We start from the raw sequence: 15,912 nt of genomic DNA on the forward strand, positions 1-15,912 counted from the left end.
TGTTTCTCCCTGCTGATTCAATCAATTGAGGAATACAGAAGAGACCCTAGTGCCTGAAAATAATCTCTGACCCCAGTTCTTAAGGTTTTCTTACAGTTATTTTTATTATTTAGTTTTAATGAACACAAGGTAGCAGGGAACGCTGGGGTTGGGCGTTATTTGTTATATAACTTCAGGATAATGTACTACAAACTTCACAGATAGGCACACCTCTTTCACTAATTATTTTTAACAAAACAAAAGATCAAAAATCAGTATCATGAGATGACACAATACAGTTGGGACTACGGAAAGCAACTATCTCCAAGCTTGGCATCATAGAACACATCATCATGAACTGTGAACAGATTTGCTAAACAAAGGAGAGCCTCATCCTTTTAACCCTCCACAGCCGACATCGGGAGTCTCTTGGGGTAGAACACGAAATGAAAAAGAAGTGGATGACCAGATGCTGTACGTTTTCCCCCAGTGACCTGCCACAGAGACTATATATATATACACATATATATATTTTTTGAGACGGAGTCTTGCTCTGTTGCCCAGGCTGGAGTGCAGTGGCCGGATCTCAGCTCACTACAAGCTCTGCCTCCTGGGTTTATGCCATTCTCCTGCCTCAGCCTCCTGAGTAGCTGGGACTACAGGCGCCCGCCGCCTCGCCCGGCTAGTTTTTTTTTTTTTTTTTTTTTTTTTTTTTTTTTTTTTTTTTTTTTTTTTTTTTTTTTTGGTATATTGTAGTAGAGACGGGGTTTCATCGTGTTAGCCAAGATGGTCTCGATCTCCTGACCTCGTGATCCGCCCGTCTCAGCCTCCCAAAGTGCTGGGATTACAGGCTTCACCCACCGTGCCCGGCCCACAGAGACTATTTTTAAAGACGCATTTATCTCAGCAGGAGTGACAGCATTTAAGTAGCCAGGTACTCGCGCTAGACAATCCTTCATGAGAAAAGTCTGCAGAGCTTGGATGCACTCCTTACAAAGGCCTGAGTGATAGATCAGATGCGAATTGCCCTTGATTGTTAGGTGGCTGGTTTAAAGACCCGTAAAGATAATGCAGAAGTGAGAGCTTGGAAACCAAATGGAGTTAGCCCCCAAATTATTGCAGCCACCCCAGCACTCAAAAGTTAATCCGATTTTAAATTTACAAGATCCATCTTAACTAGAAATGCAGGCTCTAATTGTCCCGCAAATTTTTTAAGTGGTAGCTGTTCAATGAATTGTATTACCCCATTAAAGAATAATGTTTTAGATGTGGTAATCCCAGACTCACACAATTCTCTTTTATGAACCTAACCACTGCATCCATATGGAAGGTAAATTACAGCTATATTACATCAAGCCTTTCATTATTGACACAGCATTATGTTAGGTACCCTTATAAAACACTGAGAGAAAGATTAATACACAGTGGTATATATATTTGGAGGAATCAGGGTGTCCAGTCAGAGTTGATATGTCTTCTCTCCCTGTACAGAAAAAAAGGGAGGGGTGTAAATAAAAAGGCGAGGGTTGACAGAAGCAGAGTAAACATTTTAACCATTAAAACTGATCACAAATCGATGGTGGAAAGGTGTTATAAGATTTACCCCTACCAACCCGTTAATTGAGGAAAATTACAGAAACTGTCCCGAAGCTCTCATAGGACCTAAGCATTTCTCCAAAACTGAGAAAGCACTCGATGCAGCCATTATTGTTCTGTTTGAAATTTTTAGAGATCTCTGACAGGGAAAATGTGGCACTTTATAGCCATTGAGAGCATTGCAAATCAATTCAAAGAACTAGTTCTTGCAGGCTGATGTTCATTCGGCCTGGGCAGGTTCAAGTTCACCTCCACTGGCGGTTGTGCATAGCTCACTGTCCCCTCCATTGTCAGACACTTCTGATGTTCCTCTTCCATGCAGTCAAGACTTCAGTCTATTGTTGACCTTCATCAGACAGGTTTGTCCTAGGCTCCTCCCCCAACCCACACCCCTGTTTATGTTCAAGGCTGGATTTCAGGAAAGAGTTCTCTTAAGCACTGAAGAAAGACATATTTGGCGTCCACTATACTCCCTAACTCCCACTCCAATGGACTCTGTTTCAAAAGCCCTGGACACATAGCATAGATTTCTCATGAGACCCGACCATTCTAACAAATATGGATTGCATTTGCATTTTACTGCTAGAACAAACAAAAAGTATTTACACTTGGAAGAACTGTGGCTACACTTCCCCATCCCTCCCTCAGTCCCCTCATTGTTTGATTCTTGCCAGAAAGAGTACCAGAGGCCACTGAACACATCTCACATTGTTTTGGGGTGAGTGGCAAAGTAAAATGCCAGCACTGAAGATGGTAAGCTTGAGTTTCACAAGTCATCTATATAATAGAGAGAATTAACTACTCACTCCAACTGCACAAAGAAAGTGTCTGGATTAAGGGGAGTGTACAACGTGAGTTTGTTAAGTACATCCTCCCAGCAGAAAGTTAAATGGCTCTAAGAAATTGTGCTTGCATTTCATTTGATCAGACCTCATTTCCTGGGACCTCAAACACCAAGTTCTCCCAAAATATGGCTAAAATGCTGGCAATATTTGCAGATACCAGTTGTGGAAATTAAACCCAAATAAAGTTAGTTAGTTTACAGAATACCTAACCCATTCAATTTCTTTGAATAGAGCAAAACAGAAATAAATATCCTTCTTAAATATATCACCTAATTATCATGGAAAGCTTAGGAGACTTAGGAGAAAAGTAGATCTCTATAGATGTTGCTCAAATATTTGGCTTTCCAGACCAGAGTATTCTCAATGCTACCATGCCAGTATTCGAGTGGAAAATATGATAGGTGATACTTTTAAATGCAAAAATATATGTATCCTGTACTTCAAGCCCGATCTTCATATAATGACTCTAACTTCCAGCCAAGTTGATTTGTTAAGTTGTTGGGCTCCAAGGAGCTTTAGGGAGGAGCTTGGGTATTTCTTACCCTCTAATTCCTTTTGAAATGCAAGTAAGTCCTTGCACTTGACTTAGAGAAATGCTTACTCCTGGCATAGTGTGTGCACTCACTGGAGAATCCTCTCCCTGCCTTGGACTGGGAAGACCTGAAGTTAAACACGCAGCTCTGTGATTCTAAGGGTGGCTCAGGGCACCCCCAAAACAGTCACCTGAGTTACAAACATATTGACAGCTGAAGTGGGTCCTAAACTAGGGGTCACAAAGTCAACTTCTCCTCGCATGTTATCCGAGGTGCCCTCTGGACCGTGATAGGCAGGAAGTGTGGATGCATTTTAGTGTCCTGGACAAGATTCTCTTGATCTTTCCTTTTCCCATAGATGGTTCACATCAGGACCCGTTCTCGAGTCTCTGGCAGTCAAAGGGCAATCAGGCCACCCCCAACCAGAGAAGCAGCTGCCAGAAGGATGGGGAACACTTTGGTTATCCCAACAAAAGAAGCAAATAGGATGTTTCCCAGGATGGCGCCAAATTTGCATAATCCATTGAGAATGCCGAAGGCTGTTGCTCTGTAAAAGAAGAAGAATGGAAATAATTCTGACATTCTGAACCTCATTAGATGAACAGGACTGGAATCTTTCTTTTCCTTATTGCAGGGGGAAGAGGGGTACAAGGGAATTTTTTTCCCTAAATATAAAAATAACATATTCTCATTGTAGTCAAATTTGGAAGTACAGAATAATATAAAGATGAATGGATATCTAACCTCTTCACCGAGAGACAATCACCTCTGTTAATATTTTGAAGTATTTTCTTCAAAGGATTTTCTTTTTTGTATTGTTTTTTTCCAAAGATATATATTTAAAATTTTTTTACTGGTACTACATGCTTACTATGGAAATCCTGAAAGGATGAAGAAGTATGCAAAGCAGAAAATGTAAGTGTTCCCCCTTTTAACATTCTCAACCCTCCTGAAGCAGAGACTGCCAGTTGCCCCCAAATAGCATTGCCCCAAAGGTAGGACTACATTTCCCAGACTCATTTGCTGCTGAGAATGGCCATGTGACTTAGTTTTGGCCAATGGGATGTAAGTGGAAGTGGCGGCAGTTTTCAAGAAGCTTCCTTAAGGGACATTATGGGTGGGCCTTTTGCTCTGTTCCCCTTCATTCTTTTCCTTCTACCCTGCTTCATGATGGAACACAGATGGTTTCATTTTGGACCATGGTGAGTCCATGCAATGAAAAGCAATGAGATAGAAAGAGCCTGCACCACCCACCCTAGACATTTTCAGGAAAGAAAAAATGCAATGCTTAACCTTCTCAAGACCACAGCAATGTATTTGAGGTTTCTGTCAGCCACAGCAAACCCTAATCCTAATTATGATCTTTCAATCCCACTTTCCAGTGAGAACTATTACTAATCATTTATTCTTTCATGACCCCATCTGTATGCAGAGGCAATATTCCCAACACTACCTCTCCCCAAGTGAAATCAAATGTTTCTTTCTCATACCACAAGTTTATTAAGAAAGTGGCTATATTTTTGTACTTAAAACTCTTCTTTCATTTTTGTCTATAACTGTACCACACTGTAGCTTTATAATCACCAACCCAGTCTTTTTCATTTGTTTGTCTTAGTATTTTTGTTTTTGTATTTTCTTGGATCTTTTAACATATGTACTTTTTAAAATAAACTTTTTTCAAGTTCCCAGGGGGGAAAAAAAACTTGTTGAATTTTGAATGAACTCTTTTATGTTAGAAAAAATCTAAATACAATTTGACATTTTTGTAAGATTGAATCTTCTTATCCAAATTAAGTATATCTTGTCTCTTAAATATATATACATCTATTTATATATAATAAAAATATACTAATTATGTGCTATTAATTATATATTATCATAATTATATATAAATACATAATCTATAAATATATACATTTTCTGAGACAGGGTCTGTCTCTGTCACCCAGACTGGTGTGCAGTGTTGTGATCCTAGCTCACTATAACCTTGAACCCCCTGGGCTCTAGCAGCTCTCCCCATCAGCCTCCTGAGTAGTTAGGACTACAGGCACATGACACTATGCCTGGCTAATTTTCTAATATATTTTGTAAAGATGGGATCTCACTATATTGCCCAGGCTGATCTCAAACTCCTGCCTTCAAGCAATCCTTTTGCCTCGGCCTCCCAAGTCACTGAGTTGGCATATATTTGTCTTCTCTTATGTGTCTTTTAAAAATATCTCTTAGTAAAGCTTTATGGTTCTCTTCATTTAAGTGTTTCACTTGTCAAGTTGATCCCTAATTATTTTATGATGTCTCCTGTTATTAAATGGATTTGAATTGCGTCTTTAACTTTTTCAATATATTTTAAAACCTATACATAATTTAGTTTTATTACTGACCACCTGACCAAATTGTCTTTTTCTCTCTAGTAGTCTCATTAGTTAATTCTCTTAGGTTTCCTAGATGTAAAATCACATCATATTCAAATAATAATCATTTGTCCTCCTGTTATTTTGTGTAAAACTTAGCAGTTCTTTGACTGAAATGAGAGGGGCTCCAAATATGACACATTGTGTTCTTCCTTAGTTATCTATATCCCAACAGCTCTGTCGCCAATTTTGGAAATATCACGAAGGTTTTTGCAGAATTTCATTTACCCACCTTCCTTACCATTTCACATTCCTTTTTGAACACAAGGCCTCTTATCTTCTCTCCTTAAAATTCACAATTTCCCCTCTACAAAGAAAAACAATTACTAAGTAATGAGTTTCACCCTATGCCTTTAAATCAGGCCTCTTCCCATATATGACCTGTGCAAAATAAAAGTGACCCCTGGGCCTCCCTGCCACATTCTCTGCAGATTCCCTGGACTTCATGCTGCCTCCTGAGCTTTATTTACCTCCCTGCCCCTGTGCTATTTCAGTTCTTCACTTCTTTGCCTTATCTCCCATTGGCAGGTCTGTTCTCTCTTATGGATTACATGACACATATGGTTTTGCCAACTTTTCACTCTTATTTCCTTCTCCTGGACATAGTCTGCTCCCATCCTTTGCTTCTTGCCATCCTTCCAACCTTATCAAGCCCTAGCCTGCCAACTTTCAGGTCTATGCCGTCCCCCATGCAGGAGAAGCTCAACGTAAGAGACGTTTGTTTCATGGAACAGCAGAAAGACCACGATGGCCATGCACAGCATGAGATTCAGGGAGCAGGTAGACTTCTGACCAAAGAAACCCAAACCAGTCCCTGAGGAAACCCCATGGAAGAACTGACCTCTGGTTGGTGGGATACAGCTCCAGTGTGATCACATCCAGAGCATTCCAGGCCGCAATGCTTGTCCCACAGAACAGGCACTGCCAGCCTATCATCGCAGACACGCTGTTGCCAAAAAACAGGAAGAAGCAGCAAACTGCAGAGATTAACATGGAGCCACCTGCAGAGGGAGTCCAAGGTCAAAAAGAAACATGAGGCCTGTGTCTTGCACACGGCTATCACTCACAGTTCTCATCCCATCTCCCAGCCTCACTGGTACACCTGAAGCCAAGGCTACCTGAAGTATTAGGTTCATCCTCCACACAGAGAGAGCACAGCTGGAACCCTCCCATGGCATCCCAGCCATGGCATTAGAGCCCTCTGCATGGGTCAGATCACCAGACTTAGGAAGGCTTCTGAAGTCACCACGCTAAGGTGCTGCCAGCTCAGAATGATGAGATAGGGCAGATAGGGGCATTTGTTGAGAATCTATTATGTACCAGACATTGTTCTAGGTGCTTGAGCTACATCAGTATCAGTCAAAAAACCAAAAACAAAACCTCAGTCTTGATTTGAAAACAGGATGTCAAAGAGATCTGTGCCTCCTGTTCAATGCAGCATTATTCACAATAGTCAAAATATGTAGTCAACCTAAGTGGCCATCAACAGATGACTGGATAAAGAAAATGTAGTTTACATACACAATGGGATACTATTCAGACATTAAAAAGAAAGGAATTCTGGCAGTCGCAGTGGCTCACGCCTGTAATCCCAGCACTTCAGGAGGCCAAGGTGGGTGGATCACTTGAGGTCAGGAGTTCGAGACCAGCCTGACCAACATAGTGAAACCCTATCTCTACGAAAAATACAAAAAGTAGCCAGACTCGGTGGTGCACACCTGTAATCCCAGCTACTTGGGAGGCTGAGGCACGAGAATTATTTGAAGCAGGGAGGCAGAGGTTGCAGTGAGCCGAGATGGTGCCACTGCACTCCAACCTGGTGACAGCAAGACGCTGTCAAAAAAAGAAGAGAAAAAGAAGGAAAGAAGGAGGGAGGGAAGGAAGGAAGGAAGGAAGGAAGGAAAGAAGGAAGGAAGGAGGGAATGAAGGAAGGGAGAGAAAGGAAGGTAGGAAAAGAAAAGAGAAGAGAAGAGAAGAGAAGAGAAGAGAAGAGAAGAGAAGGGAAGAGAAGGGAAGAGAAGGGAAGAGAAGGGAAGAGAAGGGAAGAGAAGAGAAAGGAATTCTGCCACTTAGGACAACATGGATGAACCTGGAAGGCAGGATGCTAGATACAGTCCATGGGGTAAGCCAGACACAGAAACATCATCTCACTTTTCAAGATCTACTACATAGCATGGTGACTACAGTTACTAAAAATGTATTGTATATTTCAAAATTGCTGAGAGTAAATTTCAAATATTCTCACCACAAAACATATATATGTGTGGTGATGGATATGTTAATTAGCTTGGCTTAATCATTCCACCTCGTATATATGCATCAAAATATCACATTGTACCCCGTAAAAATACACAATTATAATTTATCCATTGAAAATAAAAACATAATTTTAAAAAATCCATTTTTATGAAACTTATAACCTGGTGAGAACACACCTGTACATGGGCTACTGAAGGGAAACCTGAAGAAAGGCGGTGCTATTCTGAATTTACCAGAATCCCCACCCCAGAGATCTGACCTGCCCTTTTCAGCCCTACTCTATACTCTGTACTCTATACATGTGCTCTGTGAACAATACTCTCTACTCACTAACCCCATGGACTTTCTTATCAGTTGGGAGGGGAAAGTGGCTGGAGTACCTCTTCCCAACTCCTCCCCTGGGGTAGAAGGCCTTTTCTGGCAATGGCTGCATCCCTCCGAGACCCCAGTTCCTCCCAGGTAGCTCTTGTTCCATGGTTCCAGCCCCCACAGGGCTCTGTGAGTGCAACAGCTCCCCCTTGTACTCATAGCCATAGAGGTGGTAACTGCTTCTCACTTTTGCTAGTGTCTGGGTGCCTCACCTGCCTTATTTGTTTCCACAACCCTGCCCACACCTCTAAAAGCCCTATGAGTAAGATTTCCTTACTAGAACTATCTGGGGTGAATCCCTTTTCCCCTCCGGGAATCTAAGTATGCAGTCCACGAGGTTAGCCTCGCAGGGGTCCCAGCAGCGTGGAGAAGTGCAGCTCAGATCTCTGGGGTGGGGATGGGAGTGAACAGAAAATGAGCAGCACAGCCCTTATAGAGCTAATAGGAGATCCCATCCAAAGAAGACTGTCAAATGCTGCCCAAATCCAGTAAGTTCAGCCCGGAGGAACTGGGTATGCAAGCTCCAAGTCCAAGGTGGATGCAGAACATGGCAAAACAGGTTAGCCCAGGAAAGTGACTGGCGATGAGGTGGAAATAGGGTGAACAGAAAGGTGGGAAGGAAGCAGGTCTCAAACAACCAATCGGAACACAGGGCACGAGTGCCCCACCAGGCACCAGGACCCTGAGGGAGGAAGGTATTCCAGTTGGCAAGAAGCCGGAGACCGACCTGGCCTCAATAAGAAACGCCTCCCCAGGGATGGGCCTCAGCCCGGAGTGTCACCCTCAGACCTGGGGCTGCAAGACTAGTGCCAATCCTTGCTGATGAACTAGGAAATGATAACTGCCCAACTGGATCCTGCCCACTCTGGGAAGCGGTAGGGCTGTGAGCAGGTGCCTGGTAACCTTTTTCCAAAAGCTAGGAGAGAACTAGAACAGGGGAAACTGGTATGCCTAGGACCCCAAGTGCTCTGTAGACAATACCCTGTACATCCATACATCCCTCAGAGGGGCCAGCCACGGGGCTTGGCTTACAGTAAATGCTGGCAAACACTTGATAACCACAAAACATGATCATCTGACAAATCAGCTAATACTCAGGGAGGCCTTCCCTGATCCTTCAACTCCGTTAGATGTTCCTACTATAAGTCCCCAGGGCTCAGTGTACTTCCACTTCTATAATTCTTATTCCTCTTGTAATTGGGAGGCTTGGGTGCAAATGCCAGCTTACGTACTACCTGTGTGACCATGAGTGAGTTGCTTCGCCTTTCTGTGAGCTGTTTCACTGTCACCATCTCTAAAGTGTTGATTAAATTAGTGCCTACCTCATAGCGTTATCGTGAGGGTTCAATGCATTAATATTGAACACATGTTCAACATTAATAATATTCAGTAATAATAAGCATGTCATAGTGTTGAGGTAAATGAAATTTCTAGTTGAAGTCTGCCTCTCCCAACAGATCATTTGCGCCATAAGCACAGGGATATTGTCTGTTTCAATTACTGTTGCATTCCCATTGCCTCCCACCCAGCCTTGAGAGAATAAGTACTGTATAAATAAATGTTACTGAATGAATAAATGAGTGGGTAACAGCCTAATCAGGAAAACTTCTACTCCACTGATAACAAGAAATGACTTGTACACTACAAAGAGCCCAGCAGATTAAGCAGAACAAAAATGTGCTTGCAGATTTTCTAGTGGGGTTGGTCTGAGAGCTGGGGATAGGGCTATTTCAAAGTGGTTCCCCCACATCCCATATCCCAGTGAAATAGGTATTAATTGAGCACCTCATCTTTACCATGCACTGCCAATATCACAGTCGACCCACTGCACGTCAGGTCTTTTACTAAAGACTGAAAGGCAGAGAGTCAAAGAAGGCCCTGTCTGAGCTCTTAACAAGCTTGCCTCTAGCTCAGAAACAAAACAGAGACATTCACAAGAGAGTAGGCTATAAAGAATGATTAAATATTAGTTCTAGATCTCTCATTGGAGAGCATGCCTTTATTTAGCATTATAGGAATTGTTTTGATCTGTGATGTATTCACTATAAGAAGGGCTTCAGTGGTGAGGGAAAGGGTGTCTGCTGTCTCACCATTCCGCCTGCCCCTGTGCCCAGCCACACCGCCCTCAGTCTACTTCCATGAGGGAGCATGTGGCAGGTCGTTAGGTGGTGGGACGTTCTCGTCGACATGGGCACCCACCCCATCCTTATAACCCTGCCTTCCCCAAAACTTCCTCAGCTGCTTCATGAACAGACCAGAGACTCCACTGGTAAACTCTGGGACTCATAAGGCTGGTGACAAATGGCAGAAGTGTCACATCTGCTCTCATACCCCTATCTCATTGAGGCAAACAGAGGTATTATTTTAACAATGGAAATGGAAGCTCAAGGAAGCTCAAAGAAGTTGACTTGGGTCAACACATAAAGCTAATCTTGGCAGAGATGGAGCCACCTGACTCCCAGCCAAAAATTTTTTTTAAGATGACAACCTGTAGTGTCTTCTGCTGAAAGCTTGGTGTTTGGAGCTAACCTAGGAAAGAGGCCATCTTCATCTGTTCTGGTCAGTTCAGCAGCATTGCTGAGTGTCAGCTCTACTGCAGGCACTGCGCTGGACACAGGGGTCACGGAAATGAGTAAGCCATTGTCCTTTCCTCCATAGGGCCTCAGGACTAACCAGGCACTCCCTCTAAGAGAGGAGAACATGAAGTCTGCCATACCTAAGAGATGACTCCACCCTCACCACGAGATTAAAAAGCTGAAGTCACAGGCACTTCTCATGCTCACCATGCTGCATATGCATGCTACTATTTATAATAGTGATATTCAGTATGAGCCAAATGCCAGGAAAAGAATTCCTTTCCATGAAGACTTGATCAATTTCCTCTTCTCCAACAAAATGACTTTATGATTTATTTTGTTTCGTTTTGCACATTGCTGCTAGGAATCTTCGTATTAACTTTCCTAATCAACGACCTCCCTAAGGCAGGTCCCTAATGGCATGTTTATTAATAACATGTTGTCCACTTCCCCACCCTTGGCCTTGACTCATATTCTAATTTACATTTTCCCTGGTCCTCAATGTGTACATTTTGCTTCTTGTTTACCATTCATAGCATGTATTTCTGTAACAAATTGTTGCAAGTCCCGATGGAAAGAGGCAAGGCATACATGAATATAGCTACCATTTTTGAGAACCTACAATGTGCCAAGTATTACAGGTACCTCATGTTCAATTCTCACAATACCCTACCAGCTAGATGTGGAAATCGTTCTCTTATAAATAAGGAAACTGAGGTCCAGAGAAGCAAAGGAACACATTCAAGGTCAAACGGCCTTTCGATGATGTCTTCAACATGGCTCTGTCCAACTCCAAAGCCTAAAGTGGTATTGCTATTAAATAATAAAAGTAATACAGTTTACCTTCAAACATCAAACCATCATCCAGGACCATTGTATATATTTTTCTGACAATAATCTGATGAAGAGACAGGGTGGATATTATTACTACCCTTATTGAAGTGCTAATAGATTAAATGACTGTCACAGAATTTCTCTGTCAGGAAATGAACAAAAATCCCTCGCCTAGACCAAAGATTCTTGACTATTTCCAAGGAGCTCTGGAGTTTTCTACAGGCACGCATCCTTGGCTCTATAGCTCCATGTGCGATCTTACTTGTTGGGTTTATTGTGCAATAATTACTTAATAAAAGGGAAAATTTCCCTGCTTTAATACACTTGAAAGTCACTACCCCAGTGCGTTGAAGCCCAGAAGTGACCCTGCTGACAACTGACCAATCATCTTGAGCCTTCCGATTCTATCCATGAGCAGGGCAGAAATGATGCTTCCGGGTAAGACAGACAGGTTGCCCAGGAAGCTGACGAGGTAAATTAGGAAGTCATTATCTTGCTCCAAGTCCATGTGGCAGCCCTCCTTCTGCTCCAGAAAGGTGGAGTTGATAAAGCGACAGTTGATGAACTTATGCTCGTAGAGGTCTAGGGAGAGAAGGAAACTTTCGGTTCATGTAAGTGCAAGGGAGCTGGAGAGAGAAAGGCAGAGGCAGGGATGAAGTCTGCCCCCTCCTGTAGGCAGGCTGTGGTAGCCTTTGCCAGTCAGACAGCCTCAAAGTCAAGGTAATATGTGGTCATGTCATCAAGGTATGGATGAATAGAGAAACTTTCAAAAATGTAATGACCTGTTCAAGTTCCTAAAAGCAAGGGGGAATTAAACTAACACTGAGACTTAAAAATGCATCCTCTCAGCCAGGTGTAGTGGCTCACATCTGTAATACAAGCACTTTAGGAGGCCGAGGTAGGAGGATCACTTGAGCTCAGGAGTTCAGGACCAGCCCGGACAACATAGTGAGATCTTATCTCTACAATAAATAAATAAATAAATAAATTTTTCTTTTAAATTAGCTAGGTGGGGTGGTATGTGCCTGTAGTCCCAGATACTCTGGCACCTGAGGCAGGAGGATCACTTGAGCCCAGGAGGTCAAGGCTACATTGAGCCATGGTCATGCCACTGCACTCCAGCCTGGGCAAAAGAGGGAGACTTTGTCTTTAAAAAAAAAAAAAAAAAAAACTCTCCAGCTGGATAACAGTCCTGTTTGTACTAATCAGGTGACACTGAGACACTGAGGACCATGACAGCTAGGCCTCTCCTTGGAGGCTGCCTGGCATAGGGAAGCAGAACACAAGAGAGTTGGTTCCAGATGGAGCCAATCACTCCAGAGCCCCTGCTGTGGTCTGTGCCAAAACCTGAACATTCTTAAAAAATAAAAGCCATTGGCATTAGAACCAGTTTGCAAGTCTTCTGACACCTTCTAAGATCAGCTGTTCTGACAGAGGAAGTCCTAAACAGGATCCCCAGAAACCTGCATTTGGGGAACTGGCCCTGCTGTTGACCCTCTTTAACCTCCCTGAGGCTCTACCTAAAATATCTACAAAATTGGAAGAGTACACCTGATCATCTCCACTGCTTCTCCCAGCTCTGACATTTCCTGACTACATGTGTTTGCAAGAATCTCCATGATCAGAGTATTCAAATGAGGAGGCATCATTCAAACTTGAAATCATAAAATGATATGCCAGTTTTTAATGACACTTAGGAAACTTCTGGAACTCATCATTGTTTCAAGATCAGTCTAAAAGGAAATTCAGGAAGGTAAGTGCCACAATGAATTATTAAGAGAGTCCAGAATATTTAGAGACCAGATATTGAAGCTCTTGAGGCTGATGTCATAGAGGAAAAAGATGTTCTTATATAAACGATCCCTTGCTGCTGATGCCAAAAATAAAGCATAGATCTGGACATAATGCAAGTAGTTCTGTGGAAAGATTGCAGGTTTTACAGCCAAACCACTGAGGAATGAATCCAAACTCCCTCCACTTGCTAACCATGGCCTTGAGCAAGTTGCTTAAGTCTTGATTTCCTTAACTTGGTTTCCTTAGCTATAAAAGAAGGATAAAAATTAGTACATTTCTCCATTGAGACAATGTAGGTAAAGCCCCCTAATGAAGCTCAGTTGGTTTCCTTATACCCCAACTTCACTTGGTATGTTATTAATTTATAATGAGGGTAGTAAAAGTAACAAGAAGCGGTGAAGTGGTAGAATTTTGTGACTTTTTAAATCACAGAAATCTGGAATAGTATGATTTTAAAATAGTCTTCGTATTTCACTTTATGCACAAAATGTGAACAGATGTAATTTTCCCCTTTCATTTATTATTGTGAGAACATGAGTCTTGCATTTTGCAAGTTTCAAATTATGCAAGGTCTTCAAGAATGCATGCATTCCTGCATAAAATGCAGCCCTCCTGGAATGCTAGTTGTTATTTGTGTCATCCTTTGTTCGTACCAAAGACCCTTCGTGTATAGCATCAGCCTCACTGAGATGAGGATATTTGGCTAGAACTTTTGTTTCCATTTCATTTGTGATAAAACTGAGACACAGATAAATTAAATGTCCTAGCAAAGGCTGTGCACCTAATTTGTGCCATGCCTGGGGCTAAAATCCATTTCCCCACCAAGGCTTGGCATTTGTATCTATGAATACTTTCCTACTCCTGAAGTTCATGCCTGAGCATTTTGATTCTTGAACAACACTAGTTGTCTCTTGTTACAGTCTATTCAGTCTGTTAATCTTCTTACCTACCTGTGTTATAAAAGATGGTTGATTCAATGGTACAATTTTTGAAGTAGGTATCTGTTGATGTTACATCTTCAAAATAGCACTCGTCAAAGAATGTGTCCTCAAAGAGTACATGTTTAAAGTACATTCTTGTGAACCTGTGGGAAGAGGTTGAGCTCTGAGTGATTCATCTGAGAAGAAAAGAGACTTAAGACCAAAATGGAAAACACAGCAAGGCAGAAAAAGGAGATCTGCAAGCAAAAGGTGCCAGAGCATTATTTTCAACCCGGACTACTTCCCCACTTCTTAGCTGTTTGTTTATTAGTGGGGAAGGGCTTCAGGATCTGGAAGCCAGTGTCTAGTGTAGGTGCATACGGAGTGCTATGCACCAACCTGGTGGTTTTCAAAGGCAGGTCCACAGACCTTCTGAGTCAGAATCACAGAAATGTGAAATAGTGTGAAATTTAAATATTGATAACATCTCACTTTCTGAGATACTTTTAAATCAAGCAGGTCCCTGGACTGGTCCTAGAAGTTTTGGAAGCCATAGAATTGTGACGGTCTGAGTATCTTTATTTTTTTTAAATTTTCCCAACAAAAATGTGGGGAAATAGGTACTTTTATTCATACTATTGGTAGAATATAATCCATACAGCCTCTTTGGGGAGCAATTTTGCAAAATTTGAAATGCACATTCTCTTTGACCTAGGAATACCACCTCTAGGAATTTATCCTACACATACTTGTCCATGTATTCAAAGAGATACATTCACTGATCTTCATTGCAACACTGCTTGTAACAACAATGGATTACTACCTACATACATATGTAATAGATGCCATATAACGGAATACCATGTGGCCATCATAGTAAATGAGGTAGATCTATATGTGTTAATATGGAATAATCTTTAAGACATATTGTTAAGTTAAAAAATCAAGATGCAACATAGAGTTTATAACACGGGCTCATTCAGGTAAGAAAATGTATGGATACATATGCTTCCAAATATATCTGGAGAGCTACACAAGAAACTGATAGAAATGGTTGTTTCCAGGGAGGTACAATGGAAGTGAGGAATAATACACTCAATTTTCACTTTATGCCAAGTGTATGTATTATTTGTTCACTTCTTTTTAAACTCAGTTAATAAGATAGTAAGGCACCTAGACGATTATGAGGTGCAGCCACATGTGGGAGTCACTGCACCTCTCCAACTCCTGCATATTTAATAGGAAAGAACAATGAAACATTTAAAAATATGTTTCACATACATTACCATCTTCCTCTGTTGGCTATATTTAACAAGCTTGGTCAAACTTTTAGGCTGGAAACCTTTAAATATGTCTTCATTTGTAAGTAATTACAACACATTCTTTCATTTTTCTATTCATTCACTTACATACTTAGTCTTCTGCAAACACTGAGCATGGTACTAGGTCCTGTGAGTATAGAGAGGAAAGACAAGGTCCCTGCTCTCCAGTCTAATTGGAAAAAAGTGCAAGCAAATAGGCAACTACAATACAGTGGAAATATGGTTTTTTCTCCCCATATTGAAGACTTATCTCCTTTTTTGTTCATTATTTCTATAGTTGCTACATAGAGTAAATTGTCTCACTATTGTTTGGTATGTGACTTCTGATAACTTAGGCACATTCCTCCATCATCTCTTTTTTACCACACAAGGTGAATCAGTTAGAAATCACAAAAACTCCCTCTTTTGATGCCAGTGGGAGTTTCAAACCTTATAAACCCCCGCCTGTGAGTAGGATCTCTCACTCTGCCTCCA

The 15,912-nt window shown here is 41.7% G+C and overlaps 1 protein-coding gene across 1 annotated transcript; it reads right to left on the minus strand.

The window, feature by feature from the left end:
* Positions 1–2,678: 2,678 nt before the first annotated feature.
* On the minus strand, positions 2,679–14,404 carry LOC139358911 (synaptic vesicle glycoprotein 2B-like). Its single transcript, XM_071080945.1, has 4 exons — positions 14,147–14,404; positions 11,784–11,984; positions 6,206–6,365; positions 2,679–3,500 (listed from the first exon to the last, which is right to left on the minus strand). Exons 1-4 carry the CDS (start codon positions 14,268–14,270, stop codon positions 3,350–3,352), a joined length of 636 nt encoding a protein of 211 aa, XP_070937046.1. The 5' UTR covers positions 14,271–14,404; the 3' UTR covers positions 2,679–3,349.
* Between the last annotated feature and the right edge of the window lie 1,508 nt (positions 14,405–15,912).

Source organism: Macaca nemestrina, chromosome 15 (assembly GCF_043159975.1).
Source record: "Macaca nemestrina isolate mMacNem1 chromosome 15, mMacNem.hap1, whole genome shotgun sequence".
NCBI classification, from domain to species: Eukaryota; Metazoa; Chordata; class Mammalia; order Primates; family Cercopithecidae; genus Macaca; species Macaca nemestrina.

What these genes read in the sequence shown, in the direction of transcription:
- LOC139358911 (XM_071080945.1), bottom strand. Translation starts at nt 14,270, where the DNA reads ATGTACTTTAAACATGTACTCTTTGAGGACACATTCTTTGACGAGTGC. An exon ending in CGGAAGGCTCAAGATGATTG is followed by an intron (nt 6,366 to 11,783) that starts GTCAGTTGTCAG and finishes CTCCCTCTGCAG; the next exon opens with GTGGCTCCATGTTAATCTCT. An exon ending in CTGTATCCCACCAACCAGAG is followed by an intron (nt 3,501 to 6,205) that starts GTCAGTTCTTCC and finishes CTTCTTTTACAG; the next exon opens with AGCAACAGCCTTCGGCATTC.